The 22,406-nt window shown below is 42.8% G+C and overlaps 1 protein-coding gene across 7 annotated transcripts in view; it reads left to right on the top strand.

Moving 5' to 3' along the window:
* The window catches only part of PRDM2 (PR/SET domain 2), a 128,783-nt gene that overhangs the window by 82,029 nt on the left and 24,348 nt on the right, over positions 1 to 22,406 (top strand). The window contains exon 1 of one of the 7 annotated variants that reach the window (XM_077250240.1): positions 7,634 to 7,946. The exons of the other annotated variants lie outside the window; for them this stretch is intronic. Coding sequence (XP_077106355.1) covers positions 7,649 to 7,946 — 298 coding nt within the window. The 5' untranslated portion in view covers positions 7,634 to 7,648. Of the gene's footprint in view, positions 1 to 7,633; positions 7,947 to 22,406 lie in introns of those variants that run through there. 7 annotated transcript variants of the gene reach the window in all.

Raw genomic sequence — 22,406 nt, 5'->3', positions numbered from 1 at the left:
CTTTATGGCTCGGATCAACAGATATTTCATCGTTAATATTGGCAAAGCCTACCAATAATAAAAATGGAGCTATTAGTACTGTACCAACCTTATTGCTCAAGCATCATGTGCTAACAGTGGCTGGTGTTCAGTATCTGTGTAGTGGCAGGTAACTCAAGGCTCCAAATATTTTTGAGTGAATTAAGATGCCGAAAATTGTTCCAGCATCATAGAGTTAAAATAATCTATGCCTTTAATGAAAAACGTATTTTTTGCACAATGACTAATTCTTCCACAAAGTCAGAACTTTACCAGTAGATCAGAGTCAAATTTTTAAGACATTCCCTGGATATAAAGTAATTTTGACATGTTTTAATGGAAAATAGATCCTACTTCCTAATGTACTTTAATTAAGAAAGTTGGCAGGATGGCGATATATATCGACCGGATCCTAGTAAGTCCACTTCTGGCTTCTTAGTCCGGAGACAGCCTCCTCCCTGTGTCAAAGATGTGTATGAAGGGCCTGGCTGACAGGTTTATTTCAATTGCCAAGTCAACCCCATTTTTTGGACATGGCCGATGTCAAGAAGAAGCCTGGCTTGCGTATTGAAAGGAGCCAGGCAGTCAGCCAGAAACACATCTGCCGGGACCGGTGCTGATATTTCAAGCTTGAAGCCGTTTTCTTTAAGGAGTTTTTCGACATCCGAGGAAAATCCGCCAGTAGGGAATGGTATAAAAAACAAGAGAGTAGGGTTGAGCGAAACGGGTCGTGCATTTTCATAAGTCGCCGACTTTTGGCAAAGTCGGCGTCTCATGAAACCCGACCCGATCCCTGTGCGGGGTCGGCCATGCGGTACGCGATCTTGGCGGCAAAGTCGCGTTTCGTATGATGCGTTTAGCGCCATTTTTTCAGCCAATGAATGAGCGTGGGCAGAGTGATGACATAGGTCTTAGGGGAGGGAACGCCTATCGTCATGTTATCGCTTGTGCGCAGTAGGGATTTGCACGGGATTTGGAATGTGCAATACGAAATTTTCTGTGCTGGGACGGAGGAGAGAGAGAGAGAGAGAGAGAGAGAAATTTATCAACCTTGCTACGTTGATGATGTCCCCATTTTTCTGTATGAGCCCTGCAGCCAATCACTGCCCGCAGTGGTGTATGGCATGAGGATAGTCTGCAATGCCATCAAAATTGAAAGGTCAACAAAGACCAGCAGGGCACACCGGAGTGGTGGTGCTGGAGCAGTGGTGGATTTAATGGGAGAGTATAGATTATTTTGCTATTTTATGATATTTCCTCCATCTTCTTAAAGTGAACCTGTCACTTGATTGCCTCCATTGCAGTTAGGGATGTTTTTCTTGGAAACGCTCAGTAGTTTTGGAGAAAACCTAGTTTGACAATCCGGCCGCGGACCATAGAGGGAGACCCGACTAGTCCGGTGCTGCCTCCGGATGGCTTCCTTCACAACTCGACTTGATTGACAGTCTATCTCCACGCGCACACATGGAGAGACCTGTCAATCAACTGCAGTAATGCGTGAAACCGGACGAGGGCAGCGTCAGACTAGTCCAGTCTCTTCTCATAGTCCCCGGTCGGATCTTCAAACGCCGGAGTGTTCCAGACATTGCGCTCATTTTTACTGTAAACGGAGTAAAACCACTTTTCTTTATTATTTTTTTTACCTGGACAATTCCTTTAAGCATTTGAGTCATAAAGTCCTAACTGAGCTGCACAATTAGGAGCCGCCGTGTGAGAGCAGAATGAAGTCCTCCCACTGTTTGGCTTAGAAATCGTGATGTTACGAGAGGTCGTAACTTCTCGGTTTCGCGTATGACTAAGGGATTGGTGACGTGCAGCATCCATCGTATGTAGGTCATGATGTTTTTATATGGAGTGAGATCCTGTATGTATAAGTAATGCTCGCTTCTTGTACATCCTATGCATGCTGAGTGCAGTAGTACGTCCTTACTGGAAGTCGGAGCTAAGGCTTTTCTATTGACTTTGTGTTGACCACCATTAGATCTCCAGGGCACCCGGTTACTCCCGTTACACAAGTCCAAAATAGTCCTTTGACCTCCTGTCTTCCCAAACTTGTTACCAGCAAACAGAATGTGACCTTCATGGGAAAGCGAATGACAATGTGACCTTCATTGTGAAGCTAACGCATTTTTGCCACCTTTTTTGTTTGCTTTGTTTTTTGAGTGCTGATTAGTTTTTTGTTTTGTCTACAGTACATTGTTTAATAAAGTAAATTTTATTCACCCCAAAAAATATTTGTTTTGTTTTTTTGCAGCTTTTTTTTTTTTTGCACTTTCTCATCGCTCTTTATCGGTTAAAAAAAAAAAAAAAAAAACACTGCAAAAAAATTAATTTGCTGCAGGTTTCTCAAATGTAATCAAGGGGAATTAAAAAAAAACAAAAACAAAACATGTGCATGAGATTTCTGACAGCTAAAGGCTATGTGCACACGTCAGGATTCTTTGCAGAAATTTCCTAAACAAAACCGGACTTTTATTGTGTTTTTGTCACGTTTTTTGTGCGGATTTTTCGCGTTTTTTTTCCGGAGCTTCCCAATGCATTAAATAGCTGGAAATCCGCAAAATGAATGAACATGCTGCTTTTTCTACCGCGATGCGTTTTTTTTCCGTGAAACGTGCACAAGAATTGCGGATTGCATTCTATTAATGGAATGCTTGAAGGATGCGTTTGTATCGCAAAAAAACACGCAAAAAATCCGGAACATGTGCACACAGCATAAAGCTTTTGCATCTACTTTAAAAAGCAGTTTTTAATTTGCGTTAAAAAAAAGTGCATCAAGAAAAATAAAACCGCATGTGAACATGGCCTAAGGGGTTCTAAGGATTTGGGCTTGCTCTTACGTAGGAGTTATGAACCTCCGAGTTGTATTGAGCCTTTGAAGGACTATGTCGGATTTGATAAAAAATAAATGGCAGCAAATATGATAAAAACATTACTCCCATAGTCAATCCTCCGCTGATCTTTGCTCGGCAGCGGCAGTCATGTGGTCGATGCAGCCGTCTCCTGCCATGACCTAACACTGAAGGTCAAAGTGATTAAAAGGGATTTTCTCGTCAGTGATTTTGATGGACTACCCTTAAGTATAGGTCCTCAATGTCAGGTCGGTGGCGGGAAAGCTCTGGATGTTAGCGGCATATGGAGCTGATCATCGCTCTGTTTAGTGGCCACTAAATAGTGTGATTACACCGTGGCGTTCCAGACATTTGGCCTATGTCATTAATAACATTGTTGTGGAAAACTCCTTTTTAAGATTTTTTAATTTTTTTATTGGTCCTTATTTTTTTTTGTCTTATTATGGCTAATGTCACTTACCACTTGTCTATGAAGTGTTTTTCGTAATCCCTTCTCAGACATTTTCTTGTAAAGCTTATAACCTCTACGTCATGCACGTACAGTCTTACAAAATGACGTTTGAGGGACAAACTCTGGCTACAGATGTTCTTCTTGGTACAGAAAAGATCTCTCCCAAAGTGTTAAAGATAATCTGTCAGCAGGTTTTGCTATTTAATCTGAGAGCGGCATGATGTAGGGTCAGAGAACCTGATTCCAGCGATGTGTCACTTACCGGGCTGTGTTTTACTGTTTCAGTAAAATCAGTGTTTTATCAGCAGGAGATTATCACTACAGGACTAAGTGTCTCGTGCCTTCTAGTCCCCCTTCTCTGTAATCCCGCCCCCACCACTGATTGGCTGCTTTCTGTGTACATTGTATATTGACAGCTTCCACTCAGTGGTTTATGCGGGATTACACAGGTCCATGTGTAAAATCATCCATGGGCTGCAATTAGTCCACGTCCCTTCTGTTACTGCTCATAAACTAAGGAAATATTCATGGGAATTTACTCTTTGGCCTGAGTCGCGTGTCAGGGTTATTTTTTATGTGGAAAACACTTGATTGTCATCAGTTTGCTGGATCCGCTTTTGATCCTTTTTGTGGGACTATGTGGCAACTTTTTGCCATCCGCGTGTGTTCCATTTTTCTTGTATAAGTAGAAGACACATTTGAGACTTCCGAAGTGCCTCCGAGTCAGCAGAAAAAGGACCGCACATGGATGTCATCCATGTACTGCCCAGTCTTTTTGCAGAATGGGCGAGTTTGATCCGCAAAATACGGTCATGTGAAAAGGCCCAAAGATTGGTAGGTGTCCTGTCCACAAAATAAAAAAGGGTAAAACAAGTCCACAAAGCTTGGATGTGTGATTGGGATGTTAGAAATAACAGCAGAGGGTGAAGGGAACAATATCCAGCCTCACAGAGGGCAAAACAAACCTGTTAGAGAAAATTGAGAAAAAAGATATGGAGAGTAAATAAGTGCAGGATAGAAGCTGTACTGATTATAGAAAATGGAGAAAAGGATATGCAGAGGAAATAAATGCAGGATAGAAGCTGTACTGATTATAGAAAATGGAGAAAAGGATATGCAGAGGAAATAAATGCAGGATAGAAGCTGTACTGATTATAGAAAATGGAGAAAAGGAAATGGAGGAAATAAGTGCAAGGTAGACGCTCTACAGATTATACAAAGTGGAGAAAGGGATATGCAGAGGAAATAAGTGCAGGAAAGAAGCTGTACTGATTATAGAAAATGGAGAAAGGGATATGCAGAGGAAATAAATGCAGGATAGAAGCTGCACTGATTATAGAAAATGGAGAAAGGAAATAGAGGAAATAAGTGCAAGGTAGACGCTCTACAGATTATACAAAGTGGAGAAAATGATATGCAGAGGAAATAAGTGCAGGATAGAAGCTGTACTGATTTATAGAAAATGGAGAAAAGGATATGCAGAGGAAATAAATGCAGGATAGAAGCTGCACTGATTATAGAAAATTGAAAAAAGGATATGCAGAGGAAATAAATGCGGGATAGAAGCTGTACTGATTATAGAAAATGGAGAAAAGGATATGCAGAGGAAATAAATGCAGGATAGAAGCTGTACTGATTATAGAAAATGGAGAAAAGGATATGCAGAGGAAATAAGTGCAGGATAGAAGCTGTATAGATTATAGAAAATGGGAAAAGGATATGCAGAGGAAATAAATGCAGGATAGAAGCTGTACTGATTATAGAACATAGAGAAAAGGATATGCAGAGGAAATAAATGCAGGATAGAAGATGCACTGATTATAGAAAATGGAGAAAATGATATGCAGAGGAAATAAATGCAGGATAGAAGCTGTACTGATTATAGAAAATGGAGAAAAGGATATGCAGAGGAAATAAATGCAGCATAGAAGCTGTACTGATTATAGAAAATGGAGAAAAGGAAATAGAGGAAATAAGTGCAAGGTAGACGCTCTACAGATTATACTAAGTGGAGAAAATGATACGCAGAGGAAATAAGTGCAGGATAGAAGCTGTACTGATTATAGAAAATGGAGAAAAGGATATGCAGAGGAAATAATTGCAGGATAGAAGCTGTATAGATTATAGAAAATGGGAAAAGGATATGCAGAGGAAATAAGTGCAGGATAGAAGCTTTACAGATTATAGAAAATGAAGAAAAGGATATGCAGAGGAAATAAGTGCAGGATAGAAGCTGTACTGATTATAGAAAATGGAGAAAAGGATATGGAGATTAAATACGTGAAGGATAGAAGCTGTGCTAATATATCAGCAGTGTACACAGCATCACCCTGAGTATACACAGACCTCACTTCCAGACTGTTACTTGAGGGACTCTCCCACAAGAGAAAAGTCTGAAATTTAGATCAGGTTTCAAAATGGATATCAGGAGGTCTGATGGTGAATGAAGATTGCTACTATGAAACTTAGTGGTTACGCAAGTTGAGATTTCCATAGTTTTTAAATTCTTTGAGTCCTCTTCAGTTATCCATGTCTTGGCTCTTCTACTTTCTTAGCACCCGACTCTTCCTCCATGGTATATATAAAATTCTCCTTTGATATTTTTTATTGGGGCATGTTTGACCTAAAGCTGATAGTGACCCCCTTTAGGATGCCACTTTTGACTACTAGTTGCATGTCCACTATAGGTGACATTCACATGTTCAGTATTTGGTCAGTATTTTACCTCCGTATTTGTAAGCCAAAACCAGGAGTGGAACAATCAGAGGAAAAGTATAATAGAAACACGTCACCACTTCTGTATTTATCACCCACTCCTGGTCTTGGCTTACAAATTGAGGTAAAAAACTGACCAAATACTGAGTGTGTGAACATGGCCTCAAGGATATGATTTGTGAAACTTTAAAAGTATTAGGCCATGTGCACATGTTGAGTGTTTGGTCAGTATTTTACCTCAGTATTTGTAAACCAAAACCAGGAGTGGAACAACCAGAGGAAAAGTATAATAGAAACCCGTCACCACTTCTGTATTTATTACCCACTCTTGGTTTTGGCTTACACGTTCTGAGGTAAAAAACTGACCAAATACTGAGCGTGTGAACATGGCTGTACAGTGGGGCTTTTGGATAGAGCCACTGTATAACGTAGGGAGGGCATGGATATACATTGATAATAATATATGCCCCCATGTTATAAGGCAGCACAGTGTAAATGCTGAATCCTTTAGGTTGACGCATTTGTCTAAAACGAGCGTTTCATAATTTCGTCCCCCTTTCATGTCTGAAGCTGTTCTGTCTCTTTCACATGGTGAAGGCCATTACTGCAGCGTAAGTCTTAGCTGGCTTTGACTGCATTTATTTTCCTCTTGAGTCTTGAGCACTTGCTGGAGGAGGCAAGAAGTGTCATTTAGCAGACTATATATAGAGGAGAGGAAACCTTTGACAAAAGCGTCTGTATGTTCCTTACAATGAAGCGTTGATCATCATACATGACGCAATGTGCCGTAGTTTAACCTCTACCCTTTTCTGTATTTTCCTTTCCTCCTCCATGTCGCGTGTATATGTTGAGCTGTTTTTAGTAACTGGGTCAAATCGCACGTTGGAGATGGAGATTGGCTTCTGTTCTGACGGTCTCATGGCTTCTATTATGTCAATGGCTGAATTATCTGTCGGGACTTTGTGCGTAGATTTGGAATAATTGTTGTATCAGATTGTGTTTGTCGGGCCATGATATCTTAAAGATTTTCTATAGGGTTGGGATTTTGGGATAGTTGAAACCACCAGACATTCGTAGGCATATTTATGGACCTGAACCATGACATGCATAACCGGCGGTCGTTTAATAGCCTGATTAGATGGGTCGACCGTGCTTCCGATGCACTCAGAATAAGCAGTAATAAATGATTCAGTATGCGCAGACTGTCATTGTTCTCGGCAGCACATACCATATCTGCATAGGACAATGTGCTGCCGAGAGTGACGATTTTTGAGCCGGCTTAAAAGCCAATTCACTTGACGATAGTTTTTCTTGTATGTCAGGCGATTGGCAGCCTTTTTACACGGCAAGATTATAGGGAAACGAGTGTTCACGATAATCGGCCATTGTAAATGCACCCTTAAAGAAGTTGTCCACAACGTGGACAGCTTCTTCTCATTCCCATTGCTTGGCCCAAACGAAATAATAAAGCTTATACTGGCCTCCCGTGATGGTGTTGTTCCCATGGTGTCGGCAGTTGCTTTCCCAACAGCTTGCGTGCGGTGTTGTGACACATGACGCCAGCGTCCAATCAGCGCTGTCATCACTGTCCCCGCCTTCTTACGAATTGAGCATGATGAAGAAGCCAGGGATCAACTGCAGCCTGGACTTCCTCTTCATGGTCGATTTGTCTGAAGACGGAGACCGTGACATCAGTTCTGATTGGGCACCGGCATCTCATGTCAAAACACCACACGACAGCGAGTGCCGACACCCCTGGAACGGCGCCGGCACGGGAGGGGAATATCGATGTCATTATTTTAGCCGGGTCCAACATTTTGATCAAGAATTCGGTTGTCCTAGTAGTCTACAACCACTTCAATATCTTGCGGCGATGGGAGATTTCTGGCTCCTAGCAATTTTAAAATACGGTATCTTATCTGGAGTTGTCTGGGGTTTTCCAAAAGCAGGATTGTTATGAAATGTTAAGACAACTATTACTTGTTTAATGCCTATTCTCTGTACCACTGCTTCATTAATTTCCATCGGCTCAAGCGTTGACGTCACGTCCATTGGTCACTTGACCACTGCAGTAAGTCACTGGCCTTAGCGGTGATAATTGTATATACAGCACATGACCGATGAGACCTGGGATTGGATGGATTGCAGGTCAGGGAGGATCACCAGTGTGGTGGTGCGGGAGCAGAGGGGGATTGACTAAGTAATGGCCCATATACATTAAATTAAAGTAGGCCGTACCCAGAGATATCCAAGATGCATATGGGGTGCTGGCCAATTAATTGTTGGGGTAGTTATTGTTTGGGTATGTCTGACTTTGTGCTGTCAGTTGCTTTGTTCTCCCTGAGGAACGATCGGCTGAGCTAGCACTCCTATGTATGGGAGGGGGATGGCCAAGATGGCTGTCGGCAGAATGATCGACCAAAGCATCGTTCGGCCAACCGTGATCCATCGTGTATGGCTAGCTTAAGTCACAGCTCATTTGTTTTTGTCATGACTATTCTTGCTGGTGGGAAACTTTTTGGCAATTTTGGGCAACTGCTTGCCTTAATGGGTTTATCCAGCTCCTTCCACATTGTTAGGTGAGAGGCGCTGTTACCGCAGCATTAAGAGACGTCTACTTGATATTAGCAGGACCTAATAATGAGAATAAGATGCACACTTGTTACCTGACAGGTGGCCATGGACGCAAAGTCAGCAGTGCCTGTCGCTTTCCAGATGCCCACTAAATTGACAGTCGATGATACTTGAACGTATATGTCCAGCGTAAACACAGCCTGATACATATGCTTTGTGAATCGAGAGGTCGGAGGGGCTGAATAATGAGAACATTGCTACTCTCTCCTGCTTTCCTTTTGACAATATAATGTCTCGTGTTCAAAATAAAAAATTTGAGAAATATTTAAATAGAAACTGCAAAAACATCCCCAAGAAACCAGCTCTTCTCCCTCCTACTTCTCACAAACTATGTTTGGCTGCAGCAGGGACCATCCTCCACTACTTCTTTTGCAACATTAGACCAGTCCCGTAAAACCCAGCCCATGGGCAAAGTCCCACCCTTCAGCTGTCATCCACAAGTGGAGGGGATCAGGAGGAAATTGCACCAGTGTTTCAACATAAATGTTTCAGGAACTGAAGAAAATCTGGTATGCTGGCAAATACTTTGGGCAAGTACATTTATTTTTAGGTGCAATGTCCCTTTAAGGTTGTGTCAACCCCGCCACATGTACTTTAGTGAAGAATCATGCTTGCTGTCCGCTGTGTAGTGTAATATGAGCAGACAATGCCTCCAGACGTTTCTGTAAAGTATTCAGTGGTCTATCTTGTTCCTCCAGCAAGCAGTATTTGACTTTGGAATTCCTTCTAAGACCCAGTTTTCATATGCGAATTTGCAAATAGTGTCCTCCAAACATGATGTTTGCTCAGGCTGTTTGAAAGGGCAACTACTCCAAAAAGTTACTTGCAAAATGTAAGTTTTTGAGTTCTTAGTTTGCTTTTTTAGCTGTTAAAAATTCTGACATTGTAAAGTAAGAGCTCCCAGCTATGTCTCGTCATATAGTATAAACCCAAAGGTTGACCCAATAAAGTAATCCCTACCCCAGACAAGAGCACATAAGGGCATTCATACCCCCTAAATTAATTCAGACCGCTTGCCAGACTCCCTTAAACTGGGTTGTAACAGGTTGGAAGTTACCCCCTATTCATAGGATAGATAACTTCTTGATAGGTGAGGATTCAACTGCTTTGACCCCCTTGAGAACGTGTGACTAAAGTGGTGGTCAATCTTGCACTGCTGCTCCATTCATTCATAATGGCCAAAAGACCACTTGAACGCTGCGCTCGGCAATCTTTGGCACTGTCGTGGAGAATGAATGGAGCAGCAATGCACATGATCGACCACCATTCCATTCACATGAGGCTTTTCATTGCTCAGATTTTCGGTTTTGGTGGGATTCCCAGTGGTCGGATGTCACTAGAAATCAGGAAGTTATCCCTCATTCAATTGATAAGGGATAACTTCCAAACTTTGCACAACCTTTTTAAGTAATATAAACCATATTTTGCAGATACTTTCCTCTTCTTCTCTCTGCAGTTATAATTCTCTTCTTTCCTGAGGGCAGTCCCATGCAATGATCTGCAGTGAGTTTCTAGAATTCACATTGGTCACTAATAGATTTCTCAGTCTTTACAGAGTTGGGGAGGTCACCTGTTTTCTGGCAGAGGCCTTTCCATCTCGGGAGATGCCTTTCCATCTGCATCTTGGGAGAGGCCTTTCCATCTCGGGAGAGGCCTTTCCATCTACATCTAGGTAGAGGCCTTTGCATCTAAGGGAACGCCTTTCCACCTCGGGAGAGCCCTTTCCACCTCGGCAGAGGGCTTTCCACCTACATCTAGGAGAAGACCTTTCCATCTCTTGAGAGGCCTTTGCGTCTAGAGGAATTCCTTTGCATCTTGGGAGAGGTCTTTCCACCTACTTCTAGGAGAAGGCCTTTCTATCTCTAGGGGGACCTTTTCATCTCGAGAGACTTGGCAAGTTTGTCAATATAGCCTTCATTTTGTCTCATGGGGTGGTTGGGTGGTTTTTCCTTGACCCCTTCATGGAAACTCTTCTACTAACCCTTTTCTACAGCTCTTTATTTTTGCATGTGTCCAGTTGGCGTTCGAGTCCAGGAAAGCCGAATACCAGTTCCCTTGAATGCTGTAATTGTCATCATATCTGTTTCTCTGCTATGGTCGCCCAAGGACTTCACTATATTCTGTAATTCACTTGTGACACATTATATGCAGATATAAAACCAGCAATGAATTTTATCAAGGCATATATCATAGGACAATGCAGCAAAGACAATGCTCATTCTTCACAGCTCCGCTCGCTACTGACCCCAAGCATTGTTCTGTATCTGAGCAATGCTTTGTCCTGAAGATCTCACAGGAGGAGCAGAACAATACTGACTTCTTTATCTGAGTAATTTTGATAATCTGCTCCTTTCCTCAGTGACATAGACATTTGATTTATCACTTTGGAAAGTTTCCCCTTATTAGAAATAGAGGAAAAAAAAACACAGCAAATATAAGGCTGCATTCACACTGGCCGATAATCTGGAAATGCTATCGCCCTGTCTATACAAGCTGCCAAACACCTGACGAGCGACCAAAACGCTTGCTTAACAATCCTTGTTCTCGGCAGCACGTCTGCCGAGGTGTCTTCTGTGATTTTTTTTTTTATGTTTTTTTATGCTACAACATTGGGTAGAAATGAGAGCAAGCTCACCACCTAATACAGATAAAGGATAATGTGAACAGTCCTTGACTTCCTAGTAATCAGTCCAGTAGAAAATCCGTAGGGAAACAGCAGGTATCCCTGTGGTTAAATCCAGGTGATAAGGTGCCTAAACCAATAAAACGAAATATAGTATACAGGTCCTTCTCAAAAAATTAGCATATAGTGTTAAATTTCATTATTTACCATAATGTAATGATTACAATTAAACTTTCATATATTATAGATTCATTATCCACCAACTGAAATTTGTCAGGTCTTTTATTGTTTTAATACTGATGATTTTGGCATACAATTCCTGATAACCCAAAAAACCTGTCTCAATAAATTAGCATATTTCACCCGTCCAATCAAATAAAAGTGTTTTTTAATAACAAACAAAAAAGCCATCAAATAATAATGTTCAGTTATGCACTCAATACTTGGTCGGGAATCCTTTGGCAGAAATGACTGCTTCAATGCGGCGTGGCATGGAGGCAATCAGCCTGTGACACTGCTGAGATGTTATGGAGGCCCAGGATGCTTCAATAGCGGCCTTAAGCTCATCCAGAGTGTTGGGTCTTGCGTCTCTCAACTTTCTCTTCACAATATCCCACAGATTCTCTATGGGGTTCAGGTCAGGAGAGTTGGCAGGCCAATTGAGCACAGTAATACCATGGTCAGTAAACCATTTACCAGTGGTTTTGGCACTGTGAGCAGGTGCCAGGTCGTGCTGAAAAATGAAATCTTCATCTCCATAAAGCATTTCAGCCGATGGAAGCATGAAGTGCTCCAAAATCTCCTGATAGCTAGCTGCATTGACCCTGCCCTTGATGAAACACAGTGGACTAACACCAGCAGCTGACATGGCACCCCACACCATCACTGACTGTGGGTACTTGACACTGGACTTCAGGCATTTTGGCATTTCCTTCTCCCCAGTCTTCCTCCAGACTCTGGCACCTTGATTTCCGAATGACATGCAAAATTTGCTTTCATCAGAAAAAAGTACTTGGGACCACTTAGCAACAGTCCAGTGCTGCTTCTCTGTAGCCCAGGTCAGGCGCTTCTGCCGCTGTTTATGGTTCAAAAGTGGCTTTACCTGGGGAATGCGGCACCTGTAGCCCATTTCCTGCACACGCCTGTGCACGGTGGCTCTGGATGTTTCCACACCAGACTCAGTCCACTGCTTCCTCAGGTTCCCCAAGGTCTGGAATCGGTCCTCTTCACAATCTTCCTCAGGGTCCTGTCACCTCTTCTCGTTGTACAGCGTTTTCTGCCACATTGTTTCCTTCCAACAGACTTACCATTGAGGTGCCTTGATACAGCACTCTGGGAACAGCCTATTTGTTGAGAAATTTCTTTCTGGGTCTTACCCTCTTGCTTGAGGGTGTCAATGATGGCCTTCTTGACATCTGTCAGGTCGCTAGTCTTACCCATGATGGGGGTTTTGAGTAATGAACCAGGCAGGGAGTTTTTAAAAGCCTCAGGTATCTTTTGCATGTGTTTAGAGTTAATTAGTTGATTCAGAAGATTAGGGTAATAGGTCGTTTAGAGAACCTTTTCTTGATATGCTAATTTATTGAGACAGGTTTTTTGGGTTATCAGGAGTTGTATGCCAAAATCATCAGTATGAAAACAATAAAAGACCTGACAAATTTCAGTTGGTGGATAATGAATCTATAATATATGAAAGTTTAATTGTAATCATTACATTATGGTAAATAATGAAATTTAACACTATATGCTAATTTTTTGAGAAGGACCTGTACATCCGCTAGACTGGATAAGAAGCAGTGACAAGGTATTGATTATGCTCGCAAAAGTAATTAAAACAAGCCCTGGAAGAAGCCTCATTTGTAGGGCGAAACCCAAACCTTAAGGTGGACTGCTCCATTCATTTGTTTTAATTACTCTGAAGGCTTATGCCAGATCTGAAGGGCACCCGATGAACTCCCTTTTTTTAATAGGATCTGTTAAGGTTCCATTGAGATTCACCCTTCATAAATGTAGAAAGCTGGGCGACGGACTCCTCTTGAGCTGTAACAATGGACCTAGCAGTTGTTACCGATCTCACCCAGATGTCAGTGACCGGCCTGTGAATTGTGTCTTTGGGAACATTTGAAGCCATAGCTGTCGTAAAGCCGTCCGGGATGAATATTCAGTGACTGCTCTCTCCTCCTTGCTGGTGATACATTATGCTGCTTTGTACATTCATTTTCACATCAAACCAGTCAGACACCGGTGGCAGAATATGCCGCTTTTCATCCAGCCGAGGATCAAAAGAGCTGCGCAGCTTTCATGCTTAAGTAGATTTGATTATTGCATGTTCAGAAATAAACTGGGCAGAAAATTTTATTTATAGGTTTAAAATAATTATTTTCTGCAGAAGAAAATTACAGGCCGGGTGTGTGTGTATGCATATATATACATTTATAATATATACTGGTGTATTTTAATACTGCAATTTATCATGTATTATGCTTGGGTACAGGCAACATGCCAAACGTATGGGAGGTAAGCCAATTCTTATGCTGTTTATAAGGACAGTGATGCTCCAGTGAGCGTTGCATCCCATTCATAATTTACCAGGTGCGGTTTGGCACTGTTGGCAGGGGCTGTGCCTTTCCCTTTAAATGAGACTGAGCTGCACAAAAGTACAGAGCTATGCCTGGTAAGCAAAGAAGAGGAGAGTTCACTTATTTAAAGGAGTATTCCAGTCTTGTACTATTATGGTCTATCCCACCAATGGCACCTGCGTCTACCGCGAGAAAGGGACACTGACGCATGCCACGTTCTTTGGAGAGGTGGTGGGAATTTCGACCACAGCAGCACAAATTGACCAAATTAAACACAGGCGCTAGGCGCATCCTTGGTGTAGCTAAGCAGTTCAATGCTCCTTTCCACATTTTTTTGTTGTCCTTTTCCTTGATTGACAGCTCTGGCTTTATAGGAGAAAGATGCAAAACCGCTTGGGGGGAGGGGGAAGTGCTTGGTTTGTACAGTCACTTTGTGCTGACAGACCACTTTTTATGGTGGGTCTAAGGAGTAACGTCTCTCTTGGTGGAGAGTGACATTCCAGGTCTGGCATGGCAGTGGAAGGAGGCTTATGTAACGGGTATAGTGATGGAACCACTGTTCCGTGGACGGAGGAGAGCCTGAAGGGGCGTAACTAGGCGAACAACTGACTCTTCAATAGAGCCCCTGAAGGTGTTGTTAGACTTGGTTTCAGATGGACTCCAGGACAGACCTTGGACACCTAGCAGCTGGCCCCCAAAAGGGGCAGGAAGCTGGAACGGCCAGTAATGTGTAGACTTGGCTAGTACAGGCTGGTATACTGGAAGACAGTTCAGGTACGGTTGATAGACAGACTGACACAATAGGTGCAGGCAGTTATGGCTGGTGTATAGACTGGCACAGCAGGTGCAGGCAGGTACTGGTAGACAGGACAGGTATACTGGAGGATACAAACTGAAATACAAGCAGGCACGGCAAGCGTGGGTAGGCAAGACAGGTATACTGAGAATACAGGCACTGGAGACCTGAGAAACTAGCAAGCATGCAAACAACTGACTAAAGTTGCTCAGGCACCTCCCAACAGGTGGAGGTGCTTTAAATGATATGTGTCTCCCAGCCATTGGTTGAGGTCAATTTATGACGGTGTCTCTTTATGATCATGCTTGTACAGACCCCGGGGAGTCAGAAATAGGAAGAAGATGTTCAGTACGAGGGCCAGGGCAATGAGTGAGTCGATGTCCCTGCAGGGAAAGGAGGATGGGAAGCGTGCTGGGACTCCCAACGCTACAGCTTATAAACCATGCAATGCTCCTCAGTGAAATTAAATATGCAAATTGCCTTTTCAGAGACGAAGACGAGTAGAACTCCAGAGCCACCTATTGGATGTAGAAATCATAAAAGTCAATATCGACTCTTTATCGAGCCTTGTCACATGACTTAGGATAAAAGCCAAACCAGAATCTCAATTTGCAGACACAATGTTTCGGAGTGTTGCCCCTCCTCAGTGCAAAGGATGAGATTTGACTTGGCTGTATGAGAGACTCTGACTGGGGTAACATTTCTCCTTGTGGAAAGTGACATGCCGTGCCTGGAGTGTCAGTGTGAGGAGGTTTATAAGCCATGCAAGGCTCGTATGGGAAATTAAATATGGGAATTGCCTCTTCAGAGAGGAAGTGGACTTGAACCCTAGTCCTCTTCCTCTCTGAAGAGGCAATTTGCATACCTTTTATCATGTAATTACATCAGCCAGGAGTTTAGGTAGCCCCTCAGTAAGTTCTTTGTCTTTCAACAAGCATTGGGGCTTTAAGTCTCCTCATCTCGGCATGCTTAGCATGTCAATCTCCACAAGGAGAAACAATACTTCTTGGATATCATTCAACAAGTATAACCCTCCTTGAGTGAAAATGACCTGCTCCAGTCTGTACAGTAAAGACCTGACTATAGCTGTAATGATGACTATGAACTTCAGATATCTTTCCTCCATACTCAGTGTTTCTGTTAAATAAGGAGAAAGTAATACATCACTCTGCTTATAGTTACGTAAAGCAAATAAATACCGCAAAATAAGTGCTGCTTGTATAATAAGCCGCGTCCCTGTATGTTTTTTAATGCGGAGATATTATCCAGCACCTGTTTAGAATTTGTCTTCGCCATCTTCCAGAGAAGAATTGTAAGGCCACAAAGAGAGCAATCAAGGTTAATTGTGTGATGAATGGCAAGCGAGTCGGGCCGCGCGACACCTAGATAATGTGCGAGCACCGACATCATCTGTTATATAAAGGTGTACATTGGTGCGTCACAAGCAGATGTTTGCTTGCAATATTGAACTAGCAGAATTATGGAAAGAACGTATCTGTCCAAATGAAGCGGTTTTAATCCATCCTTCTCAGCATGAAATGTTTTATGGGAGGGAAAGGTGACATCAATCCAAGTTCAAAAAGATACTTGGGCACTCAAAATGTTAAGCTCGAGGAAATTTCATTCAAGGACCCATTTGAAAACCGATAAATTCAAATGGCCAACGTTTCGACCCTATTAGGCCTTTTTCAAGGTATATCTGTATAAATTTGAAAGAAACAAAAGTGTTTTTCACCAATATGATTCATGTTTTCTTTCTTTAAAATTTATATAGATATACTTCGAAAAAGGCCTAAGTATCTTTTTCAATGCTTCTTTTGAACAGTTGAGCAAAAAACATCTTTCCTGATTAATCCAAGTTCACCAGATGTTTGTAACATTTGTTGTCAATTGAATTGGGTCTTTTATTGTGTTGGAAGTTTAAAGAAAACCTTACAGGTGGGTCATGCCGCCTAACCCAGGGCAATATGAATCAGAGACTGGCTCCATTTCTGCAGTCATGTATATTTTACTCTCAAACTCTAGGGTTTCGGGGAAAGTTAACTTTTAAAAACCGCCAGGAGCAGGAGATGGGATGACTAGCCCAAGAGGCAGGTCCCCAACGGCTTCTCCCTGTTCTCCTCTAAACCGATAAGCCTCTTCATATACACACAGTGAAACAAACACCTGTCAGTCATGGGGGACGGAGTGGGAAGAGCCACCTCTTGGACTGGTCATCATAGTCGCATTGTCCCTTGCCGGTTTCTAAAAGCAGGTTTTCTCTCAAATGGCAGGGCATATCAGAATAAAACAAACCTGTTCAGCAAGTTCAGAGAAGAGCTACCAGGATGGTGAGCTGACTGCAAACTATGTCCTACAAGGAACGGTTAGAGGATCTGGGAATGTTTAGTTTGCAAAAAATAAGGCTAAGAGGAGACTTAATAGCTGTCTACAAATATCTGAAGGGCTTTCACAGTGTAGATGGATCATCATTGTTCTCATTTGCAAATGGATACACGAGAAGCAATGGAATTAAACTGAAAGGAAGAAGATACCGTAGTTTAAATATCTCTGTCTGAGATGGTTTAGTGAATCCACCATTGAGCGGGGGGCTGGACACGATGACCCTGGAGGTCCCTTCCAACTCTACCATTCTATGATTTCTATGTATGCAATTATTTAGCCGGTTCCTGATTCCTGCTGCCCTTAATTCAAGCTGCATGAATTGATTGTCTGGTACTTGTAAAGTATTGGTTAATTATTTGTTGGAAAGGTCTCCAAAGATAAGGTAATTAGAAGATGTGTTGTGGCTGAGACCTCTATCGATCTGCTTTAATCTATTGGAATACCGGGGAGCAAGCAGTCGCCAGTGGAGGCAATAACTATGTATTTAATGGATTACTATTGAAATCGATGGTCTGTGTAATTGAAAGACTTGCCAAGTCCTCTGGAGAGCAAGAGAATTTGAGGGATACTTCAGCTTGACAAATTAATGGACGTTCCGTTACCGTAGTATTTGGTAAAATATTAGACCCTCCAATAAGTGATGGCACTCCATCCATTTTACTGATTATCAGGTTTCCAGAGATTGGGATGGGCTGTAGTACCAGGCACAGTTACATGTATGGATGTTGGTGGACCCTAGAAATTCTCACAAATTCTTTTGTTTTTGCTTAGACTCAAAAATACTAATTTATTGAAAACAAAAAAGGAACCAATATAGCTGAAACCCCACAATAGAATAATCCATCAGTTGGCACAAATATGTTCCGTTACGTATATAACATTTGAAAGGTTGGATTAACATGAAATATTAAATATACACAACTAATCTGTAAATACTCCGTCCCGATTATTGTCACCTGCTAAAAATCCAACCCAATCTCAATGCCGCTAAAAGACACACACAACTTTATATTCAGTGGGGAAAATAAACATTTGATAAACTGCAGATTTTTGCAAGTTTCCCCACCTAAAAAAAATGGAGGTCTATAATTTTTATCGTAGGTACACTAGGATTTTTACATAATTTAATTTGCATTTTTATTGCATGTAATGCAGTAGAAAAACAGAACTATTTGGTACAGAAACCTTTGTTTGCATTTACAGAGGTCAGATGTTTCCTGTAGTTCTTGACTATGTTTTCACACACCGCAGCAGGGCTTTTGGCCCACTCCTCCATACAGATCTTCTCCAGATATTACAAGTCTTGGAGTGGTCGCGGGGCAACATTCAGTTTCAGCCTCCTCCAAAGATTTTCCATTGGGTTCAAGTTTCGAGACTGGCTAGACTGTTGTGGATTCTGTTTGCGGGCTCCCTCTGGTGGTTACTGCTGGTACTGGGTGACTTTGGTGGGTTGCGGCCTTTGGTTTCCATCTGTCCATCAGAGGCTGGGTGTTTCCTATTTTACCTGGCCTTTCTGTCATTTCCCTTGCCGGCTATCAATGTGTTCAGATGTGCTCTGCTTGGTTCCTGCCTACCTGCTCCCAGATCTTTCAGGATAAGCTAAGTGCTGATTTTCAGTTGTTTGGTTTTTTATCCAGCTTGCTTAGAATGTCTCTTTGTTAGCTGGTTGCTCTAGTGGACTGAGGTTCTCCCCATGTGCCATGAGTTGGCACATGGGTTCTTGTAATCTCAGGATGGTTTTTTGATTAGGGTTTTTTGCTGACCGCTCAGTCCCCTTTTGTGTCATTCTGCTTTCTAGTTTTCAGCGGGCCTCTATTTGCTAAAGCTATATACATCATCTCTATGTGTGTGCCTTCCTCTCATTTCACCGTCAATACATGTGGGGGGCAACTATATCTTTGGGGTTAATTCCTCTGGAGGCAAGTGAGGTCTTTGTTTTCTCTGCAGTACTAGTTAGCTCTTAGGCTGGTGCGTGGCGTCTAGAACCAACGTAGGCACGCTCCCTGGCTATCTCTAGTTGCGTTTGTCAGGCGTAGGGCAGCGGTCAGCCCAGGTTCCATCACCCTAGAGCTCGTCCGATATTTATTATACTTTGCTTATCCTGTGCTATCCCTAGCCATTGGGGATTCATGACAGTATAGCCGGCCCACAAAGTGTTAATTGTTTGGGCTGAAGCAGGAGAAAAAGAAGTGTTCAAGGAAAAATTTTTTTTTTTTTTTTTTTTCCTTCAGAGTTTTGCTGCCTAGCCCTTAATTGCTGTCTAGCTGCTTCTTACCTCCTCTTAACCCTTGAATGGCTCTGATCTTAGCTGTTTATCATGGATGTCCAGAGTTTGGCTTCCAGCCTGAGTAATCTCGCGGCAAAGGTTCAAAACATACAGGATTTCGTTGTTCACACTCCCATGTCTGAACCTAGAATTCCTATTCCAGAGTTTTTTTCTGGAGATAGATTTACCTTCCTGAACTTCAGGAACAATTGTAAATTGTTTCTCTCTTTGAAATCTCGCTCCTCTGGAGACCCTGCTCAACAGGTCAAGATTGTTATATCGTTCCTACGGGGCGACCCTCAGAATTGGGCATTTGCATTGGCACCAGGGGATCCTGCATTGCTCAGTGTGGATGCGTTTTTTCTGGCATTGGGATTACTCTATGAGGAACCTAACCTAGAGATTCAGGCTGAAAAGGCTTTATTAGCCCTCTCTCAGGGGCATGATGAAGCGGAAATATATTGTCAGAAATTTCGGAAATGGTCGGTGCTTACTCAGTGGAATGAGTGCGCCCTGGCTGCAAACTTCAGAAATGGTCTTTCTGAGGCCATTAAGGATATTATGGTGGGGTTCCCTGCGCCTACAGGTCTGAATGAGTCTATGGCTATGGCCATTCAGATTGATCGGCGTTTACGGGAGCGCAAACCCGTGCACCAGTTGGCGGTGTCTTCTGAACAGGCACCTGAGACTATGCAATGTGATAGAATTCAGTCCAGAAGTGAACGGCAAAATTATAGGCGGAAAAATGGTTTGTGTTTTTATTGTGGTGATTCAGCTCATGTTATATCAGCATGCTCTAAACGCACAAAAAGGGTTGATAAATCTTTTGCCATTGATACTCTGCAGTCTAAGTTCATTTTGTCTGTGACTCTGATTTTTTCACTGTCTTCCATTTCCGTCGATGCCTATGTGGATTCAGGCGCTGCCCTGAGTCTTATGGATTGGTCATTTGCTAAACGCTGCGGTTTTAGTCTAGAGCCTCTGGAAGTTCCTATTCCTCTGAAAGGAATTGATTCTACACCATTGGCTATGAATAAACCGCAGTATTGGACACAAGTGACCATGCGCATGACTCCCGTTCATCAGGAGGTGATTCGCTTCCTTGTACTGTATAATTTACATGATGTACTAGTGCTTGGTCTGCCATGGTTACAAACTCATAATCCTGTCCTGGACTGGAAAACAATGTCTGTGCTAAGCTGGGGATGTCAGGGGGTTCATGATGATGCACCTCCGATTTCTATCGCTTCATCTACTCCTTCGGAGATCCCTGCGTTTTTGTCGGATTATAGAGATGTTTTTGAGGAGCCTAAGCTCAATTCGCTCCCTCCCCATAGAGAGTGTGACTGTGCTATAGAATTGATTCCTGGCAGTAAGTTCCCTAAGGGTCGTTTATTTAATCTGTCACTGCCAGAGCATACTGCTATGCGGAATTATATTAAGGAGTCCTTGGAAAAGGGACATATTCGTCCATCTTCGTCCCCTCTGGGAGCAGGTTTTTTTTTCGTGGCAAAAAAGATGGTTCCCTGAGGCCTTGTATAGATTATCGCCTTCTGAATAAGATTACAGTCAAATACCAGTATCCATTGCCATTATTTACTGATTTGTTTGCTCGCATTAAGGGGGCTAGGTGGTTCACTAAAATAGATCTTCGTGGTGCGTATAATCTGGTGCGGATAAAACAGGGTGATGAGTGGAAAACCGCATTTAATACGCCTGAGGGCCATTTTGAGTATTTGGTAATGCCTTTTGGACTCTCCAATGCTCCGTCAGTCTTTCAGTCCTTTATGCACAATATTTTCCGTGAATATCTGGATAAGTTTATGATTGTGTATTTGGATGATATTTTGGTGTTTTCTGATGACTGGGAGTCTCATGTTCTACAGGTCAGGAAGGTGTTTCAGGTTTTGCGGGCCAATTCTCTGTTTGTGAAGGGCTCAAAGTGTCTCTTCGGAGTCCAGAAGATTTCTTTTTTGGGGTACATTTTTTCTCCTTCTACTATTGAGATGGATCCCGTTAAGGTTCAGGCTATTTGTGACTGGACACAACCTACATCTGTTAAGAGCCTTCAGAAGTTCTTGGGGTTTGCTAATTTTTATCGTCGGTTCATTGCTAATTTTTCCAGTATTGTTAAACCTTTGACTGATTTGACTAAAAAGGGTGCTGATGTTGCTGATTGGTCTCCTGCGGCCGTGGAGGCCTTTCAGGAACTTAAGCGCCGGTTTTCTTCTGCTCCTGTGTTGTCAACCAGATGTTTCACTTCCTTTCCAGGTGGAGGTTGATGCTTCCGAGATTGGAGCGGGGGCGGTTTTGTCACAGAGAAGTTCTAATGGCTCGGTGATGAAGCCATGTGCTTTCTTCTCTAGAAAATTCTCGCCCGCCGAGCGCAGTTATGATGTGGGTAATCGGGAGCTTTTGGCCATGAAGTGGGCATTTGAGGAGTGGCGTCATTGGCTTGAGGGTGCTAAACATCGCGTGGTGGTCTTGACTGATCACAAGAATCTCATTTACCTTGAGTCTGCCAGGCGTTTGAATCCTAGACAGGCTCGTTGGTCGTTATTTTTTTCTCGTTTCAATTTCGTGGTTTCATACCTGCCAGGTTCAAAGAATGTGAAGGCAGATGCGCTTTCCAGGAGTTTTGTGCCTGACTCTCCTGGAGACACTGGGCCTGCTGGTATCCTTAGGGATGGGGTAATATTGTCCGCCGTATCCCCAGACTTGCGACGCGCATTGCAGGAGTTTCAGGTGGATAAACCGGATCGATGTCCACCAGAAAGACTGTTTGTTCCGGATGATTGGACCAGTAGAGTCATCTCCGAGGTCCATTCTTCTGTGTTGGCTGGTCATCCTGGAATATTTGGTACAAGAGACTTGGTGGCCAGGTCTTTTTGGTGGCCTTCCTTGTCTAGGGATGTGCGTACCTTTGTGCAGTCTTGTGAAGTGTGTGCTCGAGCTAAGCCTTGCTGTTCACGGGCTAGTGGGTTGTTGTTGTCCTTGCCCATCCCGAAGAGGCCTTGGACGCACATTTCCATGGATTTTATTTCTGATCTCCTGGTTTCACAGAAAATGTCCGTTATCTGGGTTGTG

Source organism: Ranitomeya variabilis, chromosome 4 (genome assembly GCF_051348905.1).
Source record: "Ranitomeya variabilis isolate aRanVar5 chromosome 4, aRanVar5.hap1, whole genome shotgun sequence".
Lineage (NCBI taxonomy): Eukaryota > Metazoa > Chordata > Amphibia > Anura > Dendrobatidae > Ranitomeya > Ranitomeya variabilis.
This window is presented reverse-complemented; position numbering and strand designations above follow the sequence as displayed.